General features: G+C 35.2%; 2 protein-coding genes across 3 annotated transcripts; both read right to left on the bottom strand.

The window, feature by feature from the left end:
• Positions 1-1124: 1124 nt before the first annotated feature.
• On the bottom strand, positions 1125-9048 carry LOC128635436 (uncharacterized). The gene is made up of 5 exons (XM_053688447.1): positions 8776-9048; positions 7398-7733; positions 5668-6003; positions 4630-4872; positions 1125-1787 (listed from the first exon to the last, which is right to left on the bottom strand). Exons 1-5 carry the CDS (start codon positions 8828-8830, stop codon positions 1771-1773), a joined length of 987 nt encoding a protein of 328 aa, XP_053544422.1. The 5' UTR covers positions 8831-9048; the 3' UTR covers positions 1125-1770.
• Positions 9049-9387: 339 nt separating this feature from the next.
• Positions 9388-19848, bottom strand: LOC108277574 (uncharacterized). Of its 2 annotated transcripts, XM_017490401.3 has the most exons (8): positions 19715-19848; positions 18938-19273; positions 16801-17043; positions 14687-15022; positions 12730-12975; positions 11034-11060; positions 10631-10744; positions 9388-10535 (listed from the first exon to the last, which is right to left on the bottom strand). In XM_017490401.3, exons 1-8 carry the CDS (start codon positions 19767-19769, stop codon positions 10519-10521), a joined length of 1374 nt encoding a protein of 457 aa, XP_017345890.1. In that variant the 5' UTR covers positions 19770-19848; the 3' UTR covers positions 9388-10518. The 2 variants fall into 2 exon arrangements, with proteins under 2 accessions (XP_017345890.1, XP_017345883.1); XM_017490394.3 differs by lacking the exon at positions 9388-10535 and having other exon boundaries at positions 10548-10744.
• Positions 19849-19907: the final 59 nt, after the last annotated feature.

The raw sequence follows: 19907 nt of genomic DNA, 5'->3' as shown, positions 1-19907 counted from the left end.
AAAGGACCATGGTGTCTGATGTCATATCACTGTTTATGTCTATTCCAGCTATGAAATTGGCATGGAGGTTGATACTGTCTGTTGTATTTAGGGGGAAATTAGTTCATTCTCTATCTCTGGGCAGGAACCTAATCATCAAAATATCAATTTAGACCTACTCACACTGTTAGTTTCTTAGGATGTTGTCTCTAATAAAATGCCTGCACAATTCTAAAACTCTCACATTGGACAGCTATAAATTAACAGCACAAGTGAGTTGATCAGGATATATTCCCTCTATTTCAAGTTTGTGTGACACACAGTGATATGCTCACATTGTACTCCCAGCTAACAGGGAACGTTCTCAGAGCTTTGGCTAATGAAATGACAAGCTTCTATCAAAGTTATGAATGAACCTTCTTCCAGTAACATTAATAGAAGTTTCATTCAAAGTTATCTTGTCTTTCAAAGCATTCTCAAAACTTTAGCACAAACATGTTATTTATACATTGTTTGTGTAACATTTTTTTCTGGAATGTTTTAGTTGGACGTTTGTCTAATGTTTTTTAAACATTACTGTTTGGTTGTTTGATCATTGTGTCAGCTTTTGTCACTTTTGTTGATTTGAAATCCATAGTTGTGGCTATAAAATATTCATTGCTTATGTTTTACCTATTTTTATCATTTTAATTAATATAAACATTAATGTAAGCAATGTTCCTGGGGGATCATTTGGAGGACATTTAAATGGATAGGTCCCTTATCATTTTCTGTAATGTTATTTTATTTTTTTTTACAACATTTAAAAAAGAAAAAAAAAACATTTTGAATATTCAGAGAACATTCAGAAATAACGTTTTAATAACTTAATGGGAATGTTAGCAAAATTTTTAGTTTATTTTTTTAGCTGGGTAATGGATTTATTTACACAAATCAACAATCATGATATTGGGACATATGTGAATATAATGTGAGAGGCTTTATACCAGCCTAATAGACAGTTTAATCCTGCATGATCACACACTTTACTTTCTCTATACTATACTAACTCTATACATATGCAGTGCTCTATACAGTTTTACCAGTACAAACACAATCACTGCATTTACATCACCATGGAAGAAAGATTAAAAACTGGCACAGGATGACACCATTTGCTCTTTATTGCTTTATAATGCTTTTGAACATTCTTTGTACATTCCCCTGTACATGGTAAGCTTTAGACGCTGGTTTCTAATCACATAATGTCTTGAGTGGACTGATTTAATTATATTAAATCCAGTATAAATTAAGTATATTATTAACTTAATTAATATTAAGAGTTATGCATAAAAAAGAACTGGATAATGTTCCTTATAGGAATAAAATATGGAATAAGGAATAAAAAGCAACAACTCAGATCAGATATTTTCAACCTTCAAACAGACACTTAAACGTAGATTTATACTTATAGAAAAGTCTACAATAATGATTTCTACAAAAGCATGATCATAACAGCAGCATTTATGCATTGCAGCATTTTAGAATATTTAAAAGAATTTTTTTTTTTTTTTTTTAAATCAAAAAATTAGCACTTGAATTAAAAAATCAAAAAATTAGCATCAAGAAATCTGCAGCAATCATGAGGCTAGTTTGCTCTTTGAAAAGTTGATGTGGATTGAGGAATTTAATTAGTTTTCTCTGTTACCCATCTGTAACAGATGGTTATATTTTTCTGGTGGTTCAGGGTGGATGAATTAATGGCATGGAGGACAGCAAGCACGGACTGCTTCTTCTGTTCCTAATCCAGGTTTACACAGCTTCCGGATCTGTAAAAGGAAATGACACTTAGGTGATCGCTACACTTACATCACCTTGAAAGCTTTAGACCTTACATTTTCTAGCTGTTCATGTTCTTTTGTCTTTACATTTTAGCTTATACTCTATACTTAAGTATGGAGTCTTGTAATGTGTTAATTTTGTAAGCTAGTAAGTATTACTATCAGTTATTCTCTCAGTTTCCTGTAGATTTTGGTGTAGATATAAAACGCTCCCACAAACAGTGACAGATTCTTGATTAGATTGAGATCTGGGGAATTTGGAGGCCAAGTCAACACCTTAAACTCTTTATGTTTCCTCAAACCATTCCTGAACAATTTTTGCAGTGTGGCTGGGCTATCTTTCATCAGACTATGTCACCTTCTTCCATTGCTCCATGGTCCAATTCTCATGCTCACATGCCCATTGTAGGCACTTTCAGCAGTGGACTGTGGTCAGCATCGGCATTCTGACCAGTCTGCAGCTACGCAGACCCATACGCAGCAAGCTGTGTGGTTTGACACCCTTCTATCAAAGCCAACATTAACTTTGTCAGCAATTTGTGTTACAGTAGCTCTTCTGTGAGATCGGACCACATGGGCCTTCACACCCCATGCACACCAATGCCTTGTGCGCCAATTACCCTGTCACCAGTTCACTGGTTGTCCTTTCTTGGACCACTTTTGGTAATAACCACTGCATACCGGCAACACCGCACAAGACCTGCAGTTTTGGAGTTGCTCTGACCCAGTCATCTAACCATTACAATTTGGCCCTTGTCAAAGTTATTCAGATGTTTACGCTTGACCATTTTTTCTGCTTTAGACAAATCGACTTTGAGCTGTGTGGACACTGGAAGCTCAGTGGTAAAATGTTGGACTACTGATCAGTCTGTCATGAGTTCAAGTCCCACCACTACCAAGCTGCCACTGCTTGGCCTTTGAGCAAGGTTTGCTCAACTGCTCAGTTGTATAAAATTAGATAAATGTAAGTCGCTCTGGATAAGGGTGTCTGCCAAATGCCATAATGGTAGTTTGGGAAGTGAAAACTGACTGGTCACTTGCTGTCTAATATATCCCCCCCATTAACAGGTGCTATTGTAACGAGATAATCAGTGTAATTCACTTTACCTGTCAGTGGTTTTAAAATGATGGCTGATCTGTGTACATTTAAGTATAACACTCAGATTGTTACACTTTTTCAGTCTCTTTGTAGTCTTGTTACTCATTTCAGTTTACATGGGAGTACTTCGTTTCCTTTGTAAAACAATATTGCCCTATTTTACTGTATATAGGTGCACATCCGGAATTTCAGCCAAAAAAAAAGAAGAAGAAGAAGTTTTGAGGAGATGTATCCTAGTTATTTGCTGTGTTTTGGTCAGTAAGTAACCGTTAATCTCAGGTATGGAATTGGCACATACAGGAATTTAAGAACATCAGAAAAACAGAGAAACTGAGAGACTTACCATTATTGTGGGCGTCACGGATTTCCCCTCTCAACAGCCCGTAGCACGACAGCGCGCGCTTCCAGGTTGTTGACATTGACTTTGTTTACCTTCTACACGTGTGTTGTGTTTTGGTCTCAGTCCTGTCTCCGCTATTGTTATGTTATTGGCTCCTTTCTAATGTCTCAGCTGTTTTGTGTTATTGCCTTGATTTCGTTGATTATTTAAACCCTTTGTGTTTTTTTATTCCTAAGTAACGCTCAGTGTACCTACTTGGTTTATTAAACAGGTGTTATTTGTATTGCGATCCTGGGTTGTGGGTTTTTTGTTTGTTTGTTTTTTTTAACCTCTGTTTCTGTTTTCTCGTACATTGAATATTGGATTACTCTACTGTGTTGTTTGCTGATCGCTTGAACCGTTCCTGTTTCTGACCACGCTTTTGCCTCTCGTTTTTGGCATTGCATGGATTTTCATTAAATATCCTGTTTAAACTGCAATTGCATCATCTGAGTGGAATTTGTCAATGCAGAAAAGGGGGGTCATCATATTAAGCAGATTATCTAGTGAGAAGCAGCACTAGAAACTGCTGTTATTGAAACCTTCTATAAGTAGGTGTGTCCTAGCTATTGACACTTTTTTTTCCGCTCCCTTCTTAAAACACGTACACTAGGGATGTAAGCAAATATGAATATATTATTCTGAATGAACAGAAGGTGTTCTAAACAGATAATAGGAAGGTGCTTCCTATTTGTATTTCTTTTTTTTCTTCTTTTTTTTAGAATGCTTTACAGAAAGGTTCACATCTGGTTGAGAATTGAGACAGGAATCTGGATATCCAACAAGATTCGGAAAAAAAAAACTTTGTTTATTATTATTATATATATATTTTTACTTTCATTTGTTCCATCTAACCAACCTAGTACCCTAAATTAATGCAGCGTTACCCGAGCAGCCAGTTATTAAAGTTTCTGTAACAGCATCATGCAGTGCCACATGCTTGTGTTAATGAATGTGTTTTTCTTTGTCCCGCAAGCTTCCTATCTGGAAGCGTCCCTCAGGACACCAGTGACAATATGCGTCTCTTGTCTCAACCAAATGCCGGGTGAATATTTCTGGGAAGATTAAAAAAGAAATAAACAGCACACCTCTTATTGGTATCTGTTTAGAATGTATGATCTGTTCCTTTTTGAATGATGTATTTTTATTCAGTTACTTCAATGCATTTTTGTTGATACTGTGTTTTTTGTGTGTGTGTGTTTTATTTATTTATTTTTTAGGCCACAAGCCTCAATAAACTTTATCTGCATTGAAAACGTACTGAATTCTTTTCTGTGTATAATAATTAGAATTCTAATTCAATTTTCATTGTTTGTTTCTTCAAATCATTGATTAAAAACAGATAGAATTACCGGAACATGGGTGGAGTTCAATGGTCTTGCGGTCATGGCTGACGTGATTTTCTATATTGCAGGTAATGTTTCCTTGATGGTTTTTATCCAACAGGAAAGTGCTGTGCGCGGTTCCCAGCTGTGTAAGAGTGCTTAAATCAGCAGTCCAGATGAAGCGGAGGTTGTCTCCATCAGCAGAACAGTGTGCTTTCCTGACCTCAGCACACAAACAACTGTACCACACCTTCACTGAGGACACCATGGCTGCAGATTACAGATAAACACCCCAAGATAAATTACTATGGTGGCCCATGAACGCCAAACATAATAAACCAAAAACACAACCGTAAATCAGAAAATGCAACAGGAAAACCAAAATCAAATGGCTTTTTAGTCTTCGCGTGTCTAAAATAATAATAAAATAACCTTTCATAAATATAAACACTCTAAGCTATACAGCATGTCTCAGACTGTACACGGTAGCCAATGAGTAACGGTTTCATTTTTTATACAAACTACAGGTTGAAATGACAACTTCTTTTTTTTTTGTGGATAGAGTGCATCTATGACATCTCTTAAACTGTAGTAATACTAGTAAATTGTTTATTTAAAGTTTTTTTTGTCTGCTCGTAACCTCTGCATTATCTGACAATTTGTAGAAGCTCTGAAGAAGCTCCGCCCCTTAGCACATTCATGCCATGTCATACATACGTGAAAAGCTTATTTTCTGATTACATGTATTTGTTTATTCACACAAGCAAATGTACATTTAAAAATTGATACAAAAATATTTATAAGAACGATGAAGTTTAGATTAATTGTTTTTGACAACTGTTTTGTTTTAATAACTGTTCAACTTTAGGGTTTTGCCTTGAATGGGATTGTAAAGCTATAAAAAGTTAATCCTTTTTCCCCTAGTAAAAGTTTTCTCCTTTACTTTGGTGCACAAAGATGTCCTACACAGCAAGTAAAACTAAGAACGAATGGTCATATTTTATACATTTTTGTACATTTATCAAATGTTGTAGTGTGATGTGATTAGAGGTTGTGTGGTCCTACCTTCAATGTTCAGCTGGAGACTATAAATGCCTTTATTATTCCCGTTTGCATCAAAGGTGTCCAAAGTGTATGTTCCAGAGTCGTTCCTCTCTGCACTGGTTAGTATCATAGTTTTATAATCTTTAACAAACTGCCATCTTGGGTGACTTGGTTTTGGTGGGTTACTTTGGGTTTTTCTATATTTTAAAATGAAACGATCGGTAGATGTCTTGTCTGTGATCTTTAGTTCAAACCCATCCTCCAAGGGCATTTGCAGGTGCAGTCGTTCTCCCAGAGCTACATAACACTGTCTACTCTCATTAAATCTACAGACAACAGGATCCTGAAACAGCAAACCTGCAGAGGAAGAAAAAAAAAACAAGATTATTGTCTCATTATTCTAACACACTGAAATACATCCCTGATCCACTTAAATGACTGTTTTATTACAGGAGCGCTGGATTTGGTACTCAGGTACAAAACTGAACTTGTACATAACTGGTAATCACAAAGAAGCAAGTAAACTTTGTGTGTGTGTTGAGCTTCACCAACTTGATTATATAACTTTTTGTTGGCTTTTATTCTAAAACTGGCATTAAAAACTGTATAACAGCACATGGTGTTTTCTTGATTAAACATTACCTCTAAGGTTTCTCTGAAGATTGTTTTCACAGTGAAATGGTAAATGGCGCACTTATATAGCGCTTTTATCCAAAGCGCTTTACACTGTGTCTCATTCACCCATTCACACACACGCTCACACACCAATGGTAGTAGAGCTGCCATGCAAGGTGCTAACTTGCCATTGGGTGCAACTTGGGGTTCAGTGTCTTGCCCAAGGACACTTCGGCATGTGGAGTCATGTGGGCCAGGAATCGAACTGCCAACCCTATGATTAGTGGAGAACCTGCTCGAGCACCTGAGCCACAGCCGCTCCATGTAATGAACATTTTAGTTCCAATATGGGTCTACAAGGCATAAATCTAGCAACAAATCCACTACGTTGGCTACATTGCTGAACAGATTCACAACTTATGTTTTGTTGCCTTTGTTCTAGATGGTATCATGAGTAAAGCACATGCATGTGTTAGTACATAGTGTCTGCTATAATATTACTGCACTGTTTAATTGTTTTAAAAGCACTGCCATTTTTCATGGGTTTTTGTATGTACGTAATCGTTAGTCTCGGAGAGGAAATTGGTACATACAGACCAAAATATATACAAACCTGTGTGTGTGTGTGTATATATATATATTAAGGTATAATAAGGAACTGAGAGACTTAATATCATGAGACATTGTGGAATTGTTTGCTGCAGTAGTAGGTTCTGAAGAATAAAATAAAATATATGCCTGATATGCTTTTGAACTACATAATGTCTGGATATAAGAACCTACAGTATGTAGGTGTGTCCTAGCTTTTGAATTGTGCTGTATTTATTTTATATATTTGTTTATGGCTCTGTTCCTCCCTTCTTCAAACAGATTGGCAAGTAAGTAAGAATACAAATAAATAATTTGTGAATGATATCATGTGAATGATGTGATCATTTCCTCTTTCACTGACACAAAACATCTCAGTCATTATCTATAGTACCTACTGACAATAGAATAGAATAGAGTTTTACTTTTTGAAATTTTTAAAAAGTTCAAATATAAAAAAGACGTGAAGAATGCTTATATTTGATACATTCATGAAATACCTTATTGATGTGTGACGTGTGATGTGATTAGAGGTTGTGTGGTCCTACCTTCAGTGGTCAGCTGCAGAGTATAACTGCCTTTATTATTCCCGTTTGCATCAAAGGTGTCTAAAGTGTATGTTCCAGAGTCGCTCCTCTCTGCACTGGTTAGTATCATGGTTTTATTATCTTTAACAAACTGCCATCTTGGGTGATTTGGTTTTGGTGGGTTACTTTGGGTTTTTCTATATCTTAAAATTAAACGAGTGGTAGATGTCTTGTCTGTGATCTTTAGTTCAAACCCATCCTCCAGGGGCATTTGCAGGTGCAGTCGTTGTCCCAGAGCTACATAACACTGACTACTCTCACTAAATCTACAGACAACAGGATCCTGAAACAGCAAACCTGCAGAGGAAGAAAAAATCAGGAACTTTCTTAATATTATTACACACCGATATTATTACACACCCCTTTATCCTCTAATAAATGACACTCCATTATTACATGAGACCTGGATTCAGTACTGTGCTACAGTTTTCAATAAAGAATGGAAAGTGGACATATTTGGTGAAAAGCAGAAGCAGCCTACAAAGAGTGTGTGTGTGTGTGTGTGTGTGTGTGTGTGTGTGTGTGTGTGTGTGTGTGTGTGTGCTCGTGTGCACGTGTGTATTTGTCTTCTCCAGTTGATTATTTACTTAATTGTTGGATTTTATTAAAAAAAAAGTGGCAAGAAAAAAAAATGATAACTGCATGTTTTCTTGATCGATGAATGATAAATAAATGATATTTCAACGTTTTCTATTATGTTTTTCTATTATTCTTTCTCTGAAGATTGTATTCACAATGAAATGAGCATTTTCTTCCCCAACAGCATCCAAAAACTAGATTTTTTTAATTATATATGATATACATTTAAAATGGACGAAGCACCATTTGCATAAATAAACATACATGAAAAAAATATAATAAAAAATACATATTGCATATTGTAGAATCAAATTATAGTAGTATATTGTATTTAAGCATTGTTATAAGAAATTTTTATCAGATTGCCTATCCCTAAATTGCACTGTTAAAACTGCACTTGCTTTAGACTCCTTTAAAGCTACATGTTAATTCTGATGATGTAAAATAAAAGCCGGCACAGGGTTAATAATAGGCCAATTCTGCATATCAGTGTATGTCATTTTTAATATATATTAGACCATTTAGTGCCAGTGGAAGTCCTGTTTTCCTTGGATGTTATGATTTGTTTTTCTAAAACATTATTTTTTTGATGAAGTTTTTGTACTTTTGAAGTTCAGGAAGTCTTCATTAAAAGACGACTGACTTACTGATATCTGATCTCACCTGTTTAATTCTCATTTGTTATTCCATAATGCATAAAATGTACATGTTATTAAAAAAAATAAAAATGAATCATGCATTTGAAGAGGATAAATCTTACCCATGGCAGCTTGTGTGAAAATCAGCAGGATTCCAAAGATGACCTGTATTCTCATTTTGTCCAGTCAACAGTTCTCTCTGTACTTGCTTAAGATCTTGGTCACAATTGATGAGAAATCACAATAGCAAGCACTAATAATGCTTTACCGAGAAATAGTGGAAGTTCCAAAGTTATTTTTATAACTGCTTACTTCCTGTATTCTAAGTTACAGGACAAAAAGAAAGAGATGGATGGACTGCAACAATGAGCATTCTCTACAGTAACAGTAGAAATGTAGAGGTGTGTTTAGCCGGTCTATTAAAGAAAGTCTTGCTAGTTTATTCACAGAGTTGGACAATAAACAGCTCTTTGTTGCTGAGCGAAATGTGTTTCTTTAATAATGTGAATTATTACAATGTGCATGGCCCTCCCTTGTACATGAGAACTCATCACTTATGCAGTCAGCACCACTGTAGTTATATTGTTTTGTCTGAGTAAATATTTTTCTCACGCATACTTTCATGGTTTATAAACATCTCACAAAAGCAAGGTCATTATGGTCTCATCAGAATCACAAAGGCTGGATAATGGTATAGGATCATGGTGTTGATGTTATATCACTGTTTACATCTATTCCAGATATGAAAATTATACTGTCTGAGGTGACCAGGGACAGACTAGTTCATTCTGTTCATCTCTGGGCAGAAAAATATCAGTTTAGACCTACTCACACTGTTAGTTTCTTAGGCTGTTGTCTCTAATAAAATGTCTCCACTATAATAAAACAGCTATAAATTAGCAGTACAAGTGAGTTGATCAGGATATATTCCCTTTATTTTATGTTTGCATGACACACGGTGATATGGTCACATTGTTTAGTGGATTTATTTACACAAATCTACAATTATAATATAGTGACATCTGTGAATATAATGTGAGAGGCTTTATATCAGCTCCAACTGTCATTATAATATCAGTTTAATCCTGCACAATCACAAACTTTACTTTCTTTTTTTCCCCTAATGTATTCCCAGTAAACTCATATTACAAAGAAACTCAATTTAAACTGTGAAAGTGAGTGACACTGTAACATGCTAATTATAAAATCAGCCCTAACTCTATACATATACTCTACACAGTTTTACCTTTACAAACACAAACACTTAGATTGGCCAATCAGTAAGAAAGAAAAATACTGACACAGGGTGACACTACTTGTTCTTTATTGCTTTATAATGCTTTTGTATATTTGTTGTACTTATATTATATTATAGTTCTTTTATAGTACAAAATGCAATATTCTTTGTACTTTGTACTCTGTACATGGAAAGCTTTATGGATGCTGATTTCTGGGCAGTTTCTGGACTCCACACATGGATCCTCTAAATACTGCCAAGTCTCCACTGTCACAAAACTCATCGCATATTGTCTTAAGTAGACTGATTTAATAATAGACGTGAATAATGAACTAAATCATTACTAAGAGTCGTGCATAAATAAGAACTGTATTTTAGAATAATAAAAAGAAAATAGCTTGAGAGAAACAACTCTAAAAACTAGTAATTGGTTCATCAAGAAATCTGCAGGAATCATGAAACTGGTTTAGGTTTTGAAAAGTTGATGTGGATTGGGGAATTAAAATAGTTTTCTATGTTCCTCATCTGTTACTGATGGTTATATTTTTCTGGTGGTTCAGGGTGGATGAATTAATGGGATGGCGGAGAGCAAGTGCTTGGTACTGCTTCTTCTGTTCCTAATCCATGTTTACGGAGCTTCCTGAACTGTGGAAGGAAATGACACTCAGGTGATCACTGCACATGGACGCTTTAGACCTTACATATGGACTCAGGTGACGTGCACATTTTCCATGTCTTACTATCGGTTATTATCTGTTGCCTATAGATTCTGGTGTAGATATAAAATGCTCCAACAAACAGCGACAGCAGGATGATAACTTCAAAGAGCCACACAGACACAAACACCATGAGGCCTGAAAAAGAGAGAGAGAGAGAGAGAGAGAGAGAGAGAGAGAGAGAGAGAGAGAGAGTCTATGTCCTGTTACCCTGCCACATGTTGGTATCTTGAATAAAACACAATCACATGGGAGTACTTAGTGTCTGCTATTTAACATAATTGCTCTATTTTACTGTATCTAAAAACACTGCGATCTGGAATTTGAGCCAAATAGAAGTTTTGAGGAGAAGTATCTTAGGGGAGGGAATTAGCAGGAATACACGTATACAAGAACATCAGAAAAATAGAGGAACTGAGAGACTTACCATTATTAGATTGTGTGGAACTGGTCACTACAGAAAAAGACAAAAAAAAAAACATACAGTTGTTCTCATTAATTTACACACGCCTAGCAGAATCGGCAACATGTAATATATATATATATATATATATATATATATATATATATATATATATATATATATATATATATATATATATATATATATATAATGATAAATTTAATGTGATGGCATTTTGCTGTTTATTTAGTGCTGCCCTGAATAAGCTATTTCACATAACCGATGTTTACATGTAGTCCAAAAGACACAATAATAACTGAATGTACACAAATAAACCAGTTCAAAAGTTTTCATACACTTGATTCTTAATACTGTGTGTTGTTACCTGGATGATCAGCGACAATGTTTTAATGTTTCTTGATAGTTCTTCATGAGTCACTTGCAGATGTGGGTAGTAACGTGCTATATGTAGGCCTAGTTCGTTACATTTATTTGAGTAACTTTTTGAAAAAAATAAATAACTTTTAAGAGTAGGTTTAACTGCCCATACTTATGCTCTTACTGAAGTTAATTTTTAATCACAGAAATGTGCTTTTACTTCGCTACATTCGATGGCATTTCTTCGAATCTGTTAAATGTGAATGAATATGTGTAGTTTTAATAATCTGTTTATTTCACTTATAATGAGTTCACGAGTCTTGCGATACGCTGTAGTGATCTGAATGCGTCCACAACAACCACTCTTTTTTTGTTTGTTTTTTAGAGGCACACTCTCTCTCTCTCTCTCTCTCTCTCTCTCTCTCTCTCTCTCTCTCTATACACACTTTTTCTTGTTTTCTATACCATAGTCTGTTCTTTTGTTCTCTGTTGATTGTTTAAATGCAGATGCTGACAGTTTGTGTTGGTAACATGTTGAGAAAATAAAGACAGTCAACCATTGGGAAAATGTTTTTGTGTGTGTGTTAGATTTTGTGTTGAAAATGACAGGATCTGTGGACATGCTGCTTGATCTTGAACGCAGGTTTTATATAATATAAACAGATTTTCAGGGAGAGGTGTGACTTACATTTCTCCATGTAGTCTGAGATTCAGGATTTTGCCTTCATTTTAATCAGATCCGAAGTAACTAGTAAATTGTCACTTGTCTTCTCATTGGATACTTTATTACTCAAATTCAAAGCCACCTACAAGACCTTGTCTGGAAGAGCACCCTCGTACCTCAACTCTCTCCTGAAGGCTTACATCCAGTACTACATTAGTAGTACCTACTCAGAGTGGCTCAAGGTCCCTTTCCAGAACCTTCACACTAACTAAATGAGTATTTTCTCATTTGTAAAAGCGTCTGCTAAATGAATAAATGTGAATGTAATGTAATGTACTCTGACACATGTAATTATTAATGTTATTACTTTTACTGTTACTTGAGTAATTATTTTCATAAGTAGTTTTACTTGTACTTGAGTAAAAAATTTGGATGTATGTATTTTTATTCAGTTACATCTCTACTATGAACAATACATTGTTGTGGATAATGTTTTTTTTATGTTTTTTTTTTCTTTTCTTTTGAGGCTAGAAGCCTCAATAAACCTTATCTGTATTTACAACCTATTGTATTCTTTTTTCTGTGTATAATTATTAGAACTCTAATTCAATTTTTATTTGTTTGTATTAGGAAACTTTCTGTTTCTTCAAATCATTGATTAAAAACAGATAAAATTACCGGAACATGGGTGGAGTTCAATGGTCTTGTGGTCATGGCTGACGTGGTTTTCTACATGGCAGGTAATGTTTCCTTGATGGTTTTTATCCAACAGGAATGTGCTGTGCGCGTTTCCCAGCTGTGTAAGAGTGCTTAGATTAGCAGTCCAGATGAAGCGTTGAAGGTTGTCTCCATCAGCAGAACAGTGCACTTTCGTGACCTCAGCAGACAAACAACTGTACCACACCTTCACTGAGGACACCATGGCTGCAGATTACAGATAAACACCCCAAGATAAATTACTATGGTGGCCCATGAACGCCAAACATAATAAACCAAAAACACAACCGTAAATCAGAAAATGCGACAGGAAAAGCAACAAGATAACAGAAAAAAAGTTCAGATATCACAAAATGAAATCCTTATTGAACATCACATGCTTGTTGATTTTTGTACACGCTGTATGACTATCACAAGGAAAAAATTGCACTTTTTTCCTGTTATTTAGTTGGCCTAGTAAAAATTATTTAATGACAAGTTAATTATGTTATAGTGAGAAGAAACTCTTTCTCCTGGATAACCTGACTTCCTTTAAGAGGCTTTTTAGCCTACGCATATAATGACAGCATATCTAAAATAATATTGTATAAATGCCCTTGATGAAAATAAACACTGTTACGACTCAAGAGTCGTATATCTTGTTTGGTGTGTTGTCTAGTGATGTGTCGTCCATGAACGATTCATTCATTTTGAATGAATCTTTAATATGTCTCGGAACAATGAGTTGTCTCAGAGAATGATTCGTTCATTTTTGACCGCGCATGCGCTGCAACATTGACATACTAGGTTCTGTACAGGAAACAGAAATGATTAGTTCAACTCTCGAGTCTTCGGGTTCGAGTCATTTGTTCTTCCGGTGACCGCTGCATAGGCAATGCACCATGCAATAACGGAAACGGGATTTTGTAAATACTTGTTGATTTGTTTTGAATTATCACATGTAAATACTTATAATTCATATTTAATACAGTGCTAAAAATGATCCTGAAACCTCTCTCGTTCTTCATGTCCCACACATCATGCTTAAATAGTGGTGGTTTCCTCTATTCCCAGCTTAAATTTATTTACTTTACTTTGTACAAAAAATATATGTAATGTCCCTTATACCCTTGGACATAAAAGGAAGGACATAACACAAATAAAAGCATCAGTAGATTAATTTAGAATCATATTTCTTTTTATTGTAAATATTCTCAAGCTCTCTGTTATCCAGCATCATTCAGACTGACGAATGCTGTAGCCAATCAGCATCTAGTACTGTATGTAATTTTTAATAAGGCCCGCCTACATACACTGAAGGTAGAAATGACCTTGGCCAGATCAATATTTGTTTGGGATAAATTGTATCTATATTATCTTTTAAACTGGAGTAATAAAGATAAAAAATCATAATTGTTATATACATTTTTTTGTAAATTGTTTTGTCTCCTATCAACCACCACATTATCTGAAAATTTGCAACAAAATCAGGTCATACATCCCTAAAAACTTGTTTCCTGATATGTGTCGATTTATATGTTTTTAAATCTGCTAATTTGCACAAATAAATGTAATTTAAAAAATACAATAAAATATTTATAAGAATATGAACAATCAAGTGATGAAGATTAATCTGTTTTTTTGTTTGTTTGTTTGTTTGGTTGGTTGGGTTTTTTTGTTTTGTTTTGTTTTGTTTTTTAGATAATCACATTCACCCATATTCTCTTGCCTTGAATGTGCATTGGCCATGTTTTTTTTTGCAGTAGTACTAGTAAAAGCGTTCTCCCTTACTTTAGGTGCACATTGGCATAGACAATCTACTTTACAAGTAAAACTTAAAAATGTGTTAGAGTATAGAATGAAAGGTCATATTTTGTACATTTATCAAATAACTTCTCAATGTTGTGGTGTGACGTGATTACAGGTTGTGTGGTCCTACCTTCAGTGTTCAGCTGTAGAGTATAACTGTCTTTGTTATTCCCGTTTGCATCAAAGGTGTCTAAAGTGTATGTTCCAGAGTCGCTCCTCTCTGCACTGGTTAGTATCATAGTTTTATTATCTTTAAAAAACTGCCATCTTGGGAGATTTGGTTTTGGTGGGTTACTTTGGGTTTTTATATATTTTAAAATGAAATGAGTGGTAGATGTCTTGTCTGTGATCTTTAGTTCAATCCCATCCTCCAGGGGCATTTGCAGGTGCAGTTGTTGTCCCAGAGCTACATAACACTGACTACTCTCATTAAATCTACAGACAACAGGATCCTGAAACAGCAAACCTGCAGAAGAAGAAAAAACAAGATCATTGTCTCATTATTCTAACACACTAAAACACACCTCTGATCCACTTAAATGACTAAATGTATATCAGGAGAGCTCGATTTGGTACTCTACAGTTTTCAGTAAACATCTGAACATGGAAATAAGTGCACACATTTGGTAATAATCACAAAGAAGCAACCTAGAATTTGTGTGCGTATTCTTCTTATCCAAATTGATTACTTACCTTTTTTGATTGCTTCTGCCTGTGGTTCTGCCAGTCTTTCAGTGTATGCCTATAGGTCAGTGCTTCAAGCAGTTAGGTAGAGCTTTCTTTTTCAAATAAAATCAGAACTTGTGTGTGTTCTTACAGCATTTCTCAACTGTTACTGTCTGTGTTTTGTTACTTTTTTTCAAGTTGGTATCATGAGTAAATCACATGGGAGTACTTAGTGTCTTCTATAATAGTGCTCTATTTCATTGTTTTTGAAGCACTGCCATTTTTTATGTGCTTTAGTCAGTATGTAATTGTTAGTCTCAGGGAGAAAATGAGTAAATAGACATAAAGAAATTAAGGAACTGTGAGACTTACCATCATTAGACTGTGTAACTGATTACTGCATTAGAAGGCATTGCAGTACTTTGAAACGTGTTTCAGTGGCCTTGTTCACTGATTACACTTTAGTCTCTTTGTAGTCTTGTTTGTGTTCTCACAGTATTTCTGAGCTGTTACAGATCCCTGTCTGTTTTTTTGTTTGCCTACCATCAGTTCAAGTTAGTATCATGAGTAAAACCCATTCATATGGGACTACTTAGTGTATGCTATAATTACTGCTGTATTTAATTTTTTTAGAAGCACTGGCATTTTTGCTTTGCTTTATCCATTGGACATTACCACATACAGACATATAAAAACAGCAGAAAAATGCAGGAACTGAGAATCTTACCATTAGGAAACTGTGCAAAAGTCAGTGCTACAGTAGCAGGTTGTGAAAAATAAAATAAAAAATAAAAGCATATGCTTTATATGCTATTTTCAGGCACTGCAATATTAGTTATTAAAATTATTGCAATATTGCAATATAACTACAATTATATAATTATAACTAAGTGTGAGTAAGTTTTGACTTATGCTGAATTTGCTTATTTTATTTGTTGTTAAATGTTTCTCTCTCCCAGCTTCAAAACAACACATACTAGAAATGTAACTGAATAACGATACATACATATACTGTTAATATTGTTTTATTGTTTTATTTTCCTTTTTTTTCGTGAGAAAGGTTCACAGGACATCAGGTTGAGAATAGAGAGGTGAATCTGCACTTGACTAACACATTAGACACAAAAAATGTTGCATGATTTACTTCCACGCAGTCACAAGCAAAAGGTCTGATGAAGCTAGGTGTTAGTTTACTAGTTTGTTTATTTTGGGAAATAGAACCAAGTTCATTGGAAAATATCACAGGGTGGTTCAATCAAAAATATTAACTGTGCAAGTAGGATTTTTTTTTTTGTACTTCATACTCTAGTTGAGACCAAATATGAACTTGAATGATGTAGGTGAGGTTGAGGACTTTTCAGCACCAGAATTCATACATTGTGTGGACACTGCTACCATTTCTATCTCTATCTATTTCTTATGTGTTTAGGGACTGAGCTTACTTTAATTCATTCATTCATCTATGCATTCATTCATTCCCAGTAAGTTTTATCCAGCTATTTGACTGCTTTTGCCTCTGTATTCACAGATTGCTACACTGTTGTTCCTCAAATCTTTATTTTAAAAAGACAGACTCACCAGGACATGGGTGGACTTCAGTGGTTTTGTGGTTACGGCTGACGTGATTTTCTGAATGGCAGGTGACACTTCCATGATGGTCTTTATTCAGTATGACAGTGCTGGTCCCATTCTCCAGTTGAGGGAATGTGTTTAAATCAGAAGTCCAGTTGAAGCGGAGGTTGTCTCCATCAGCAGAACAGTAAACTTTCATGACTCCAGGGAGCAAGCAGCTGTACCACATTTTCACTGAGGACACCTCAGCTGCAGATTAGAGATAAACACCTCAGGATGAACTACTATAGAGGCCTATAAATACTAAACACATTATCAAACCAAAAATGCAGCAGCAAATCATAAACACAGCAACACTGATAATGCTAATTAATAATGTGTGTGTTTGTGGGTGTGTGCTCGTGTCATTATGATATACATTCAATCAACTTCATAAACCTTAGAAACAACATTAAGCAGAGAGGAAATATATTAAACTACATTGCATTTTTAAAAACTGTTAAAATCAAAATTTCCTTTTTATACGTATATCTAAAACCAAAAATCTCTGCGGCTAGATGCATTCATGAAATTTTACATCTTCATTCCTTTCTCTTTTTTTTTTTATTATTGCAGAACATCGTCATTATACATGACACAACAGAACTATGAACAAACCAAAAAAAGAGGAGAAAACAGATAAATAAAGAAATAAATGGTGGGGGTGTCTCAGTAAAATGTGACCATGCCTTAATTGTTCTTGGTTTAGCTTTGATAATTCTCACTGTTGAGCGTTCTAGCAGTGCAATGCTTTTGAGTTCTAAGAGCCACATTTTGTCTACCGGAAATGTAGGTTTGTGCCAAATTTTAAATGTTAACTTCTCGACAGTGGTTAGTGCAGACATCATAGGAATACTTTCAGATATACAGTCCCAGTTTGGTTTATAAGGGACCAATTCCCTTTCCCATATCGTGGTAATGGGTAGTGTGCCAGAGTCATAAATGAGGAGTCTGTTGTAGATGAAGGACACTGCTCCTCGCATCTGCGAGAAGTTGACACAGTTCATCAAAGTATGAGAGTCCAAGTTACAGCTCCACAGTACACCATATGCACGGATTGCCCTTCTCAGCCTTAAATACAAAAAGTAGAAATATCTCGGAAGACTATAACACTTTCAAATCCTGAAAGGACCTGATGCCCTAGTTGTTAAATATGTCACGCAGAACAAATTCACCTTGATCAGAACATGACTTAAAGACAAAGGGTTTTCTTCCAGATTGTATGTTATGATTATTCCAAAATGGGGGTTCAGTTGTAAATTTACTAGAACTTCCCATAAATTTGTAGACATCATGCCAAATTTTTAAAGAATTGCCTACAATTTTATTATCATCAAACTTCTGTACTTTCTTTGACAGACCTGTAAATAATATGTCCTGTAATCGATGTGGAAGCACAGCAGATGCTTCTATAGCTTGCCAAGCAATCTGTGAGTCAACCTTCAACCAGGTCTTAAGGGAGCATAGCCGTCATGCCCAAAAATAGAACTGGAAGTTCGGAAGTGGCAAGCATCCTTTGTCAGGTTTTCTGTGGAACATTTTAAATTGAATTCTTGGGTGTTGTACCGCTTATCCTACAGGGTTGTGGGGAACCTGGAACCTATCCCAGGGAGCATGGGGCACAAAGCGGGGTACACCGGGGTGCCCATCCATCGCAGGGCACAATAACATAAACATTCACACACCCATTCATACACTATCAACACTTTGGACAAGCCAATCAGCCCAATCAGTCTTTGTTTACTATTCTATTATAAATGTTTATTATTCTTAGTTTTACAATAGATTTTACCCTTAAAAATTTAATAAAATTAATATTTTTTTATAAGATGGCATGGTCCTTAATTTTTTAAGATTTAAATTCTAATATCAAAAGCCTAGATTTTATTGTTAAGTATGTACATTTCTGCATATTTAATTAGATGAAGCCTAATTTGCAAAAATAAATGATGTTTTTAAAAAGGTTCAAATATTGTAAAAAAAAATTTTAAAAATAAAATCTTGAGAGCGACTACAGTGTGAACAAATGCGTATAGTTTATATATTTATGAAATAACTTGTAGTAGTTTTATGTGTGATGTGATTAGAGGTTGTGTGGTCCTACCTTCAACGTACAGCTGGAGAGTATAAATGCCTTTATTATTCCCATTTGCATCAAAGATGTCTAAAGTGTATGTTCCAGAGTCGCTCCTCTCTGCACTGGTTAGTATCAAAGTTTTATCATCTTTAACAAACTGCCATCTTGGGTCATTTGGTTTTGGTGGATTACTTTGGGTTTTTCTATATTTTAAAATGGAACGAGTGGTAGATGTCTTGTCTGTGATCTTTAGTTCAATCCCATCCTCCAGGGGAATTTGCAGGTGCAGTCGTTGTCCCAGAGCTACATAACACTGACTACTCTCATTAAATCTACAGACAACAGGATCCTGAAACAGCAAACCTGCAGAAGAAGAAAAAATCAGGAACATTCTTAATATTATTACACACCTTGTTATCTTCTAATAAATGACACTCCATAATGACACACACACACAGCTGGATTCAATAAAGAAAAGAAAGTGGGAATAATTGCACATATTTAGTGAAAGAAGAAGTGTGTGTGTGCGTGTGTGTGTGTGTGTGCGTGTGGTTCTTAGGCTTTGTGTGTGTGTGTGTGGGGGGGGGGGGGGGGGGTTGTTTTAACGTTTGTTGTCAAACATCATTTGATTGATGAAGACATTCACAGAAAAAAAATATTTTGCACTTTTGAAGTGCAGGAAGTGTTCATTAAAAGATGGCCGATTTACTGATATATGATCTCACTTGTTTAATTCTCATTTATACCATTTGTCATTCCATAAATCATAAACTGTACAATTGTGATTTAGAAGATAAAACCTACCCATGGCAGCTTGTGTGAAAATCAGCAGGATTCCAAAGAAGACCTGTATTCTCATTTTGTCCAGAGAACAGTCCTCTCTGTACCTGCTAGAGATCTTGATCACAAGTGATGAGAAACTACACTAGCAAGATGAAGCTCCTTTTACAGCAATAATAATGCTTTACTGAGAAGTAGAGGAAGTTTTGTTGTTATT

Source organism: Ictalurus punctatus, chromosome 2, assembly GCF_001660625.3.
Source record: "Ictalurus punctatus breed USDA103 chromosome 2, Coco_2.0, whole genome shotgun sequence".
NCBI lineage: Eukaryota > Metazoa > Chordata > Actinopteri > Siluriformes > Ictaluridae > Ictalurus > Ictalurus punctatus.
Note: the sequence above shows the minus strand (reverse complement) of the source record. Positions and strands in the feature narration are given on the sequence as shown.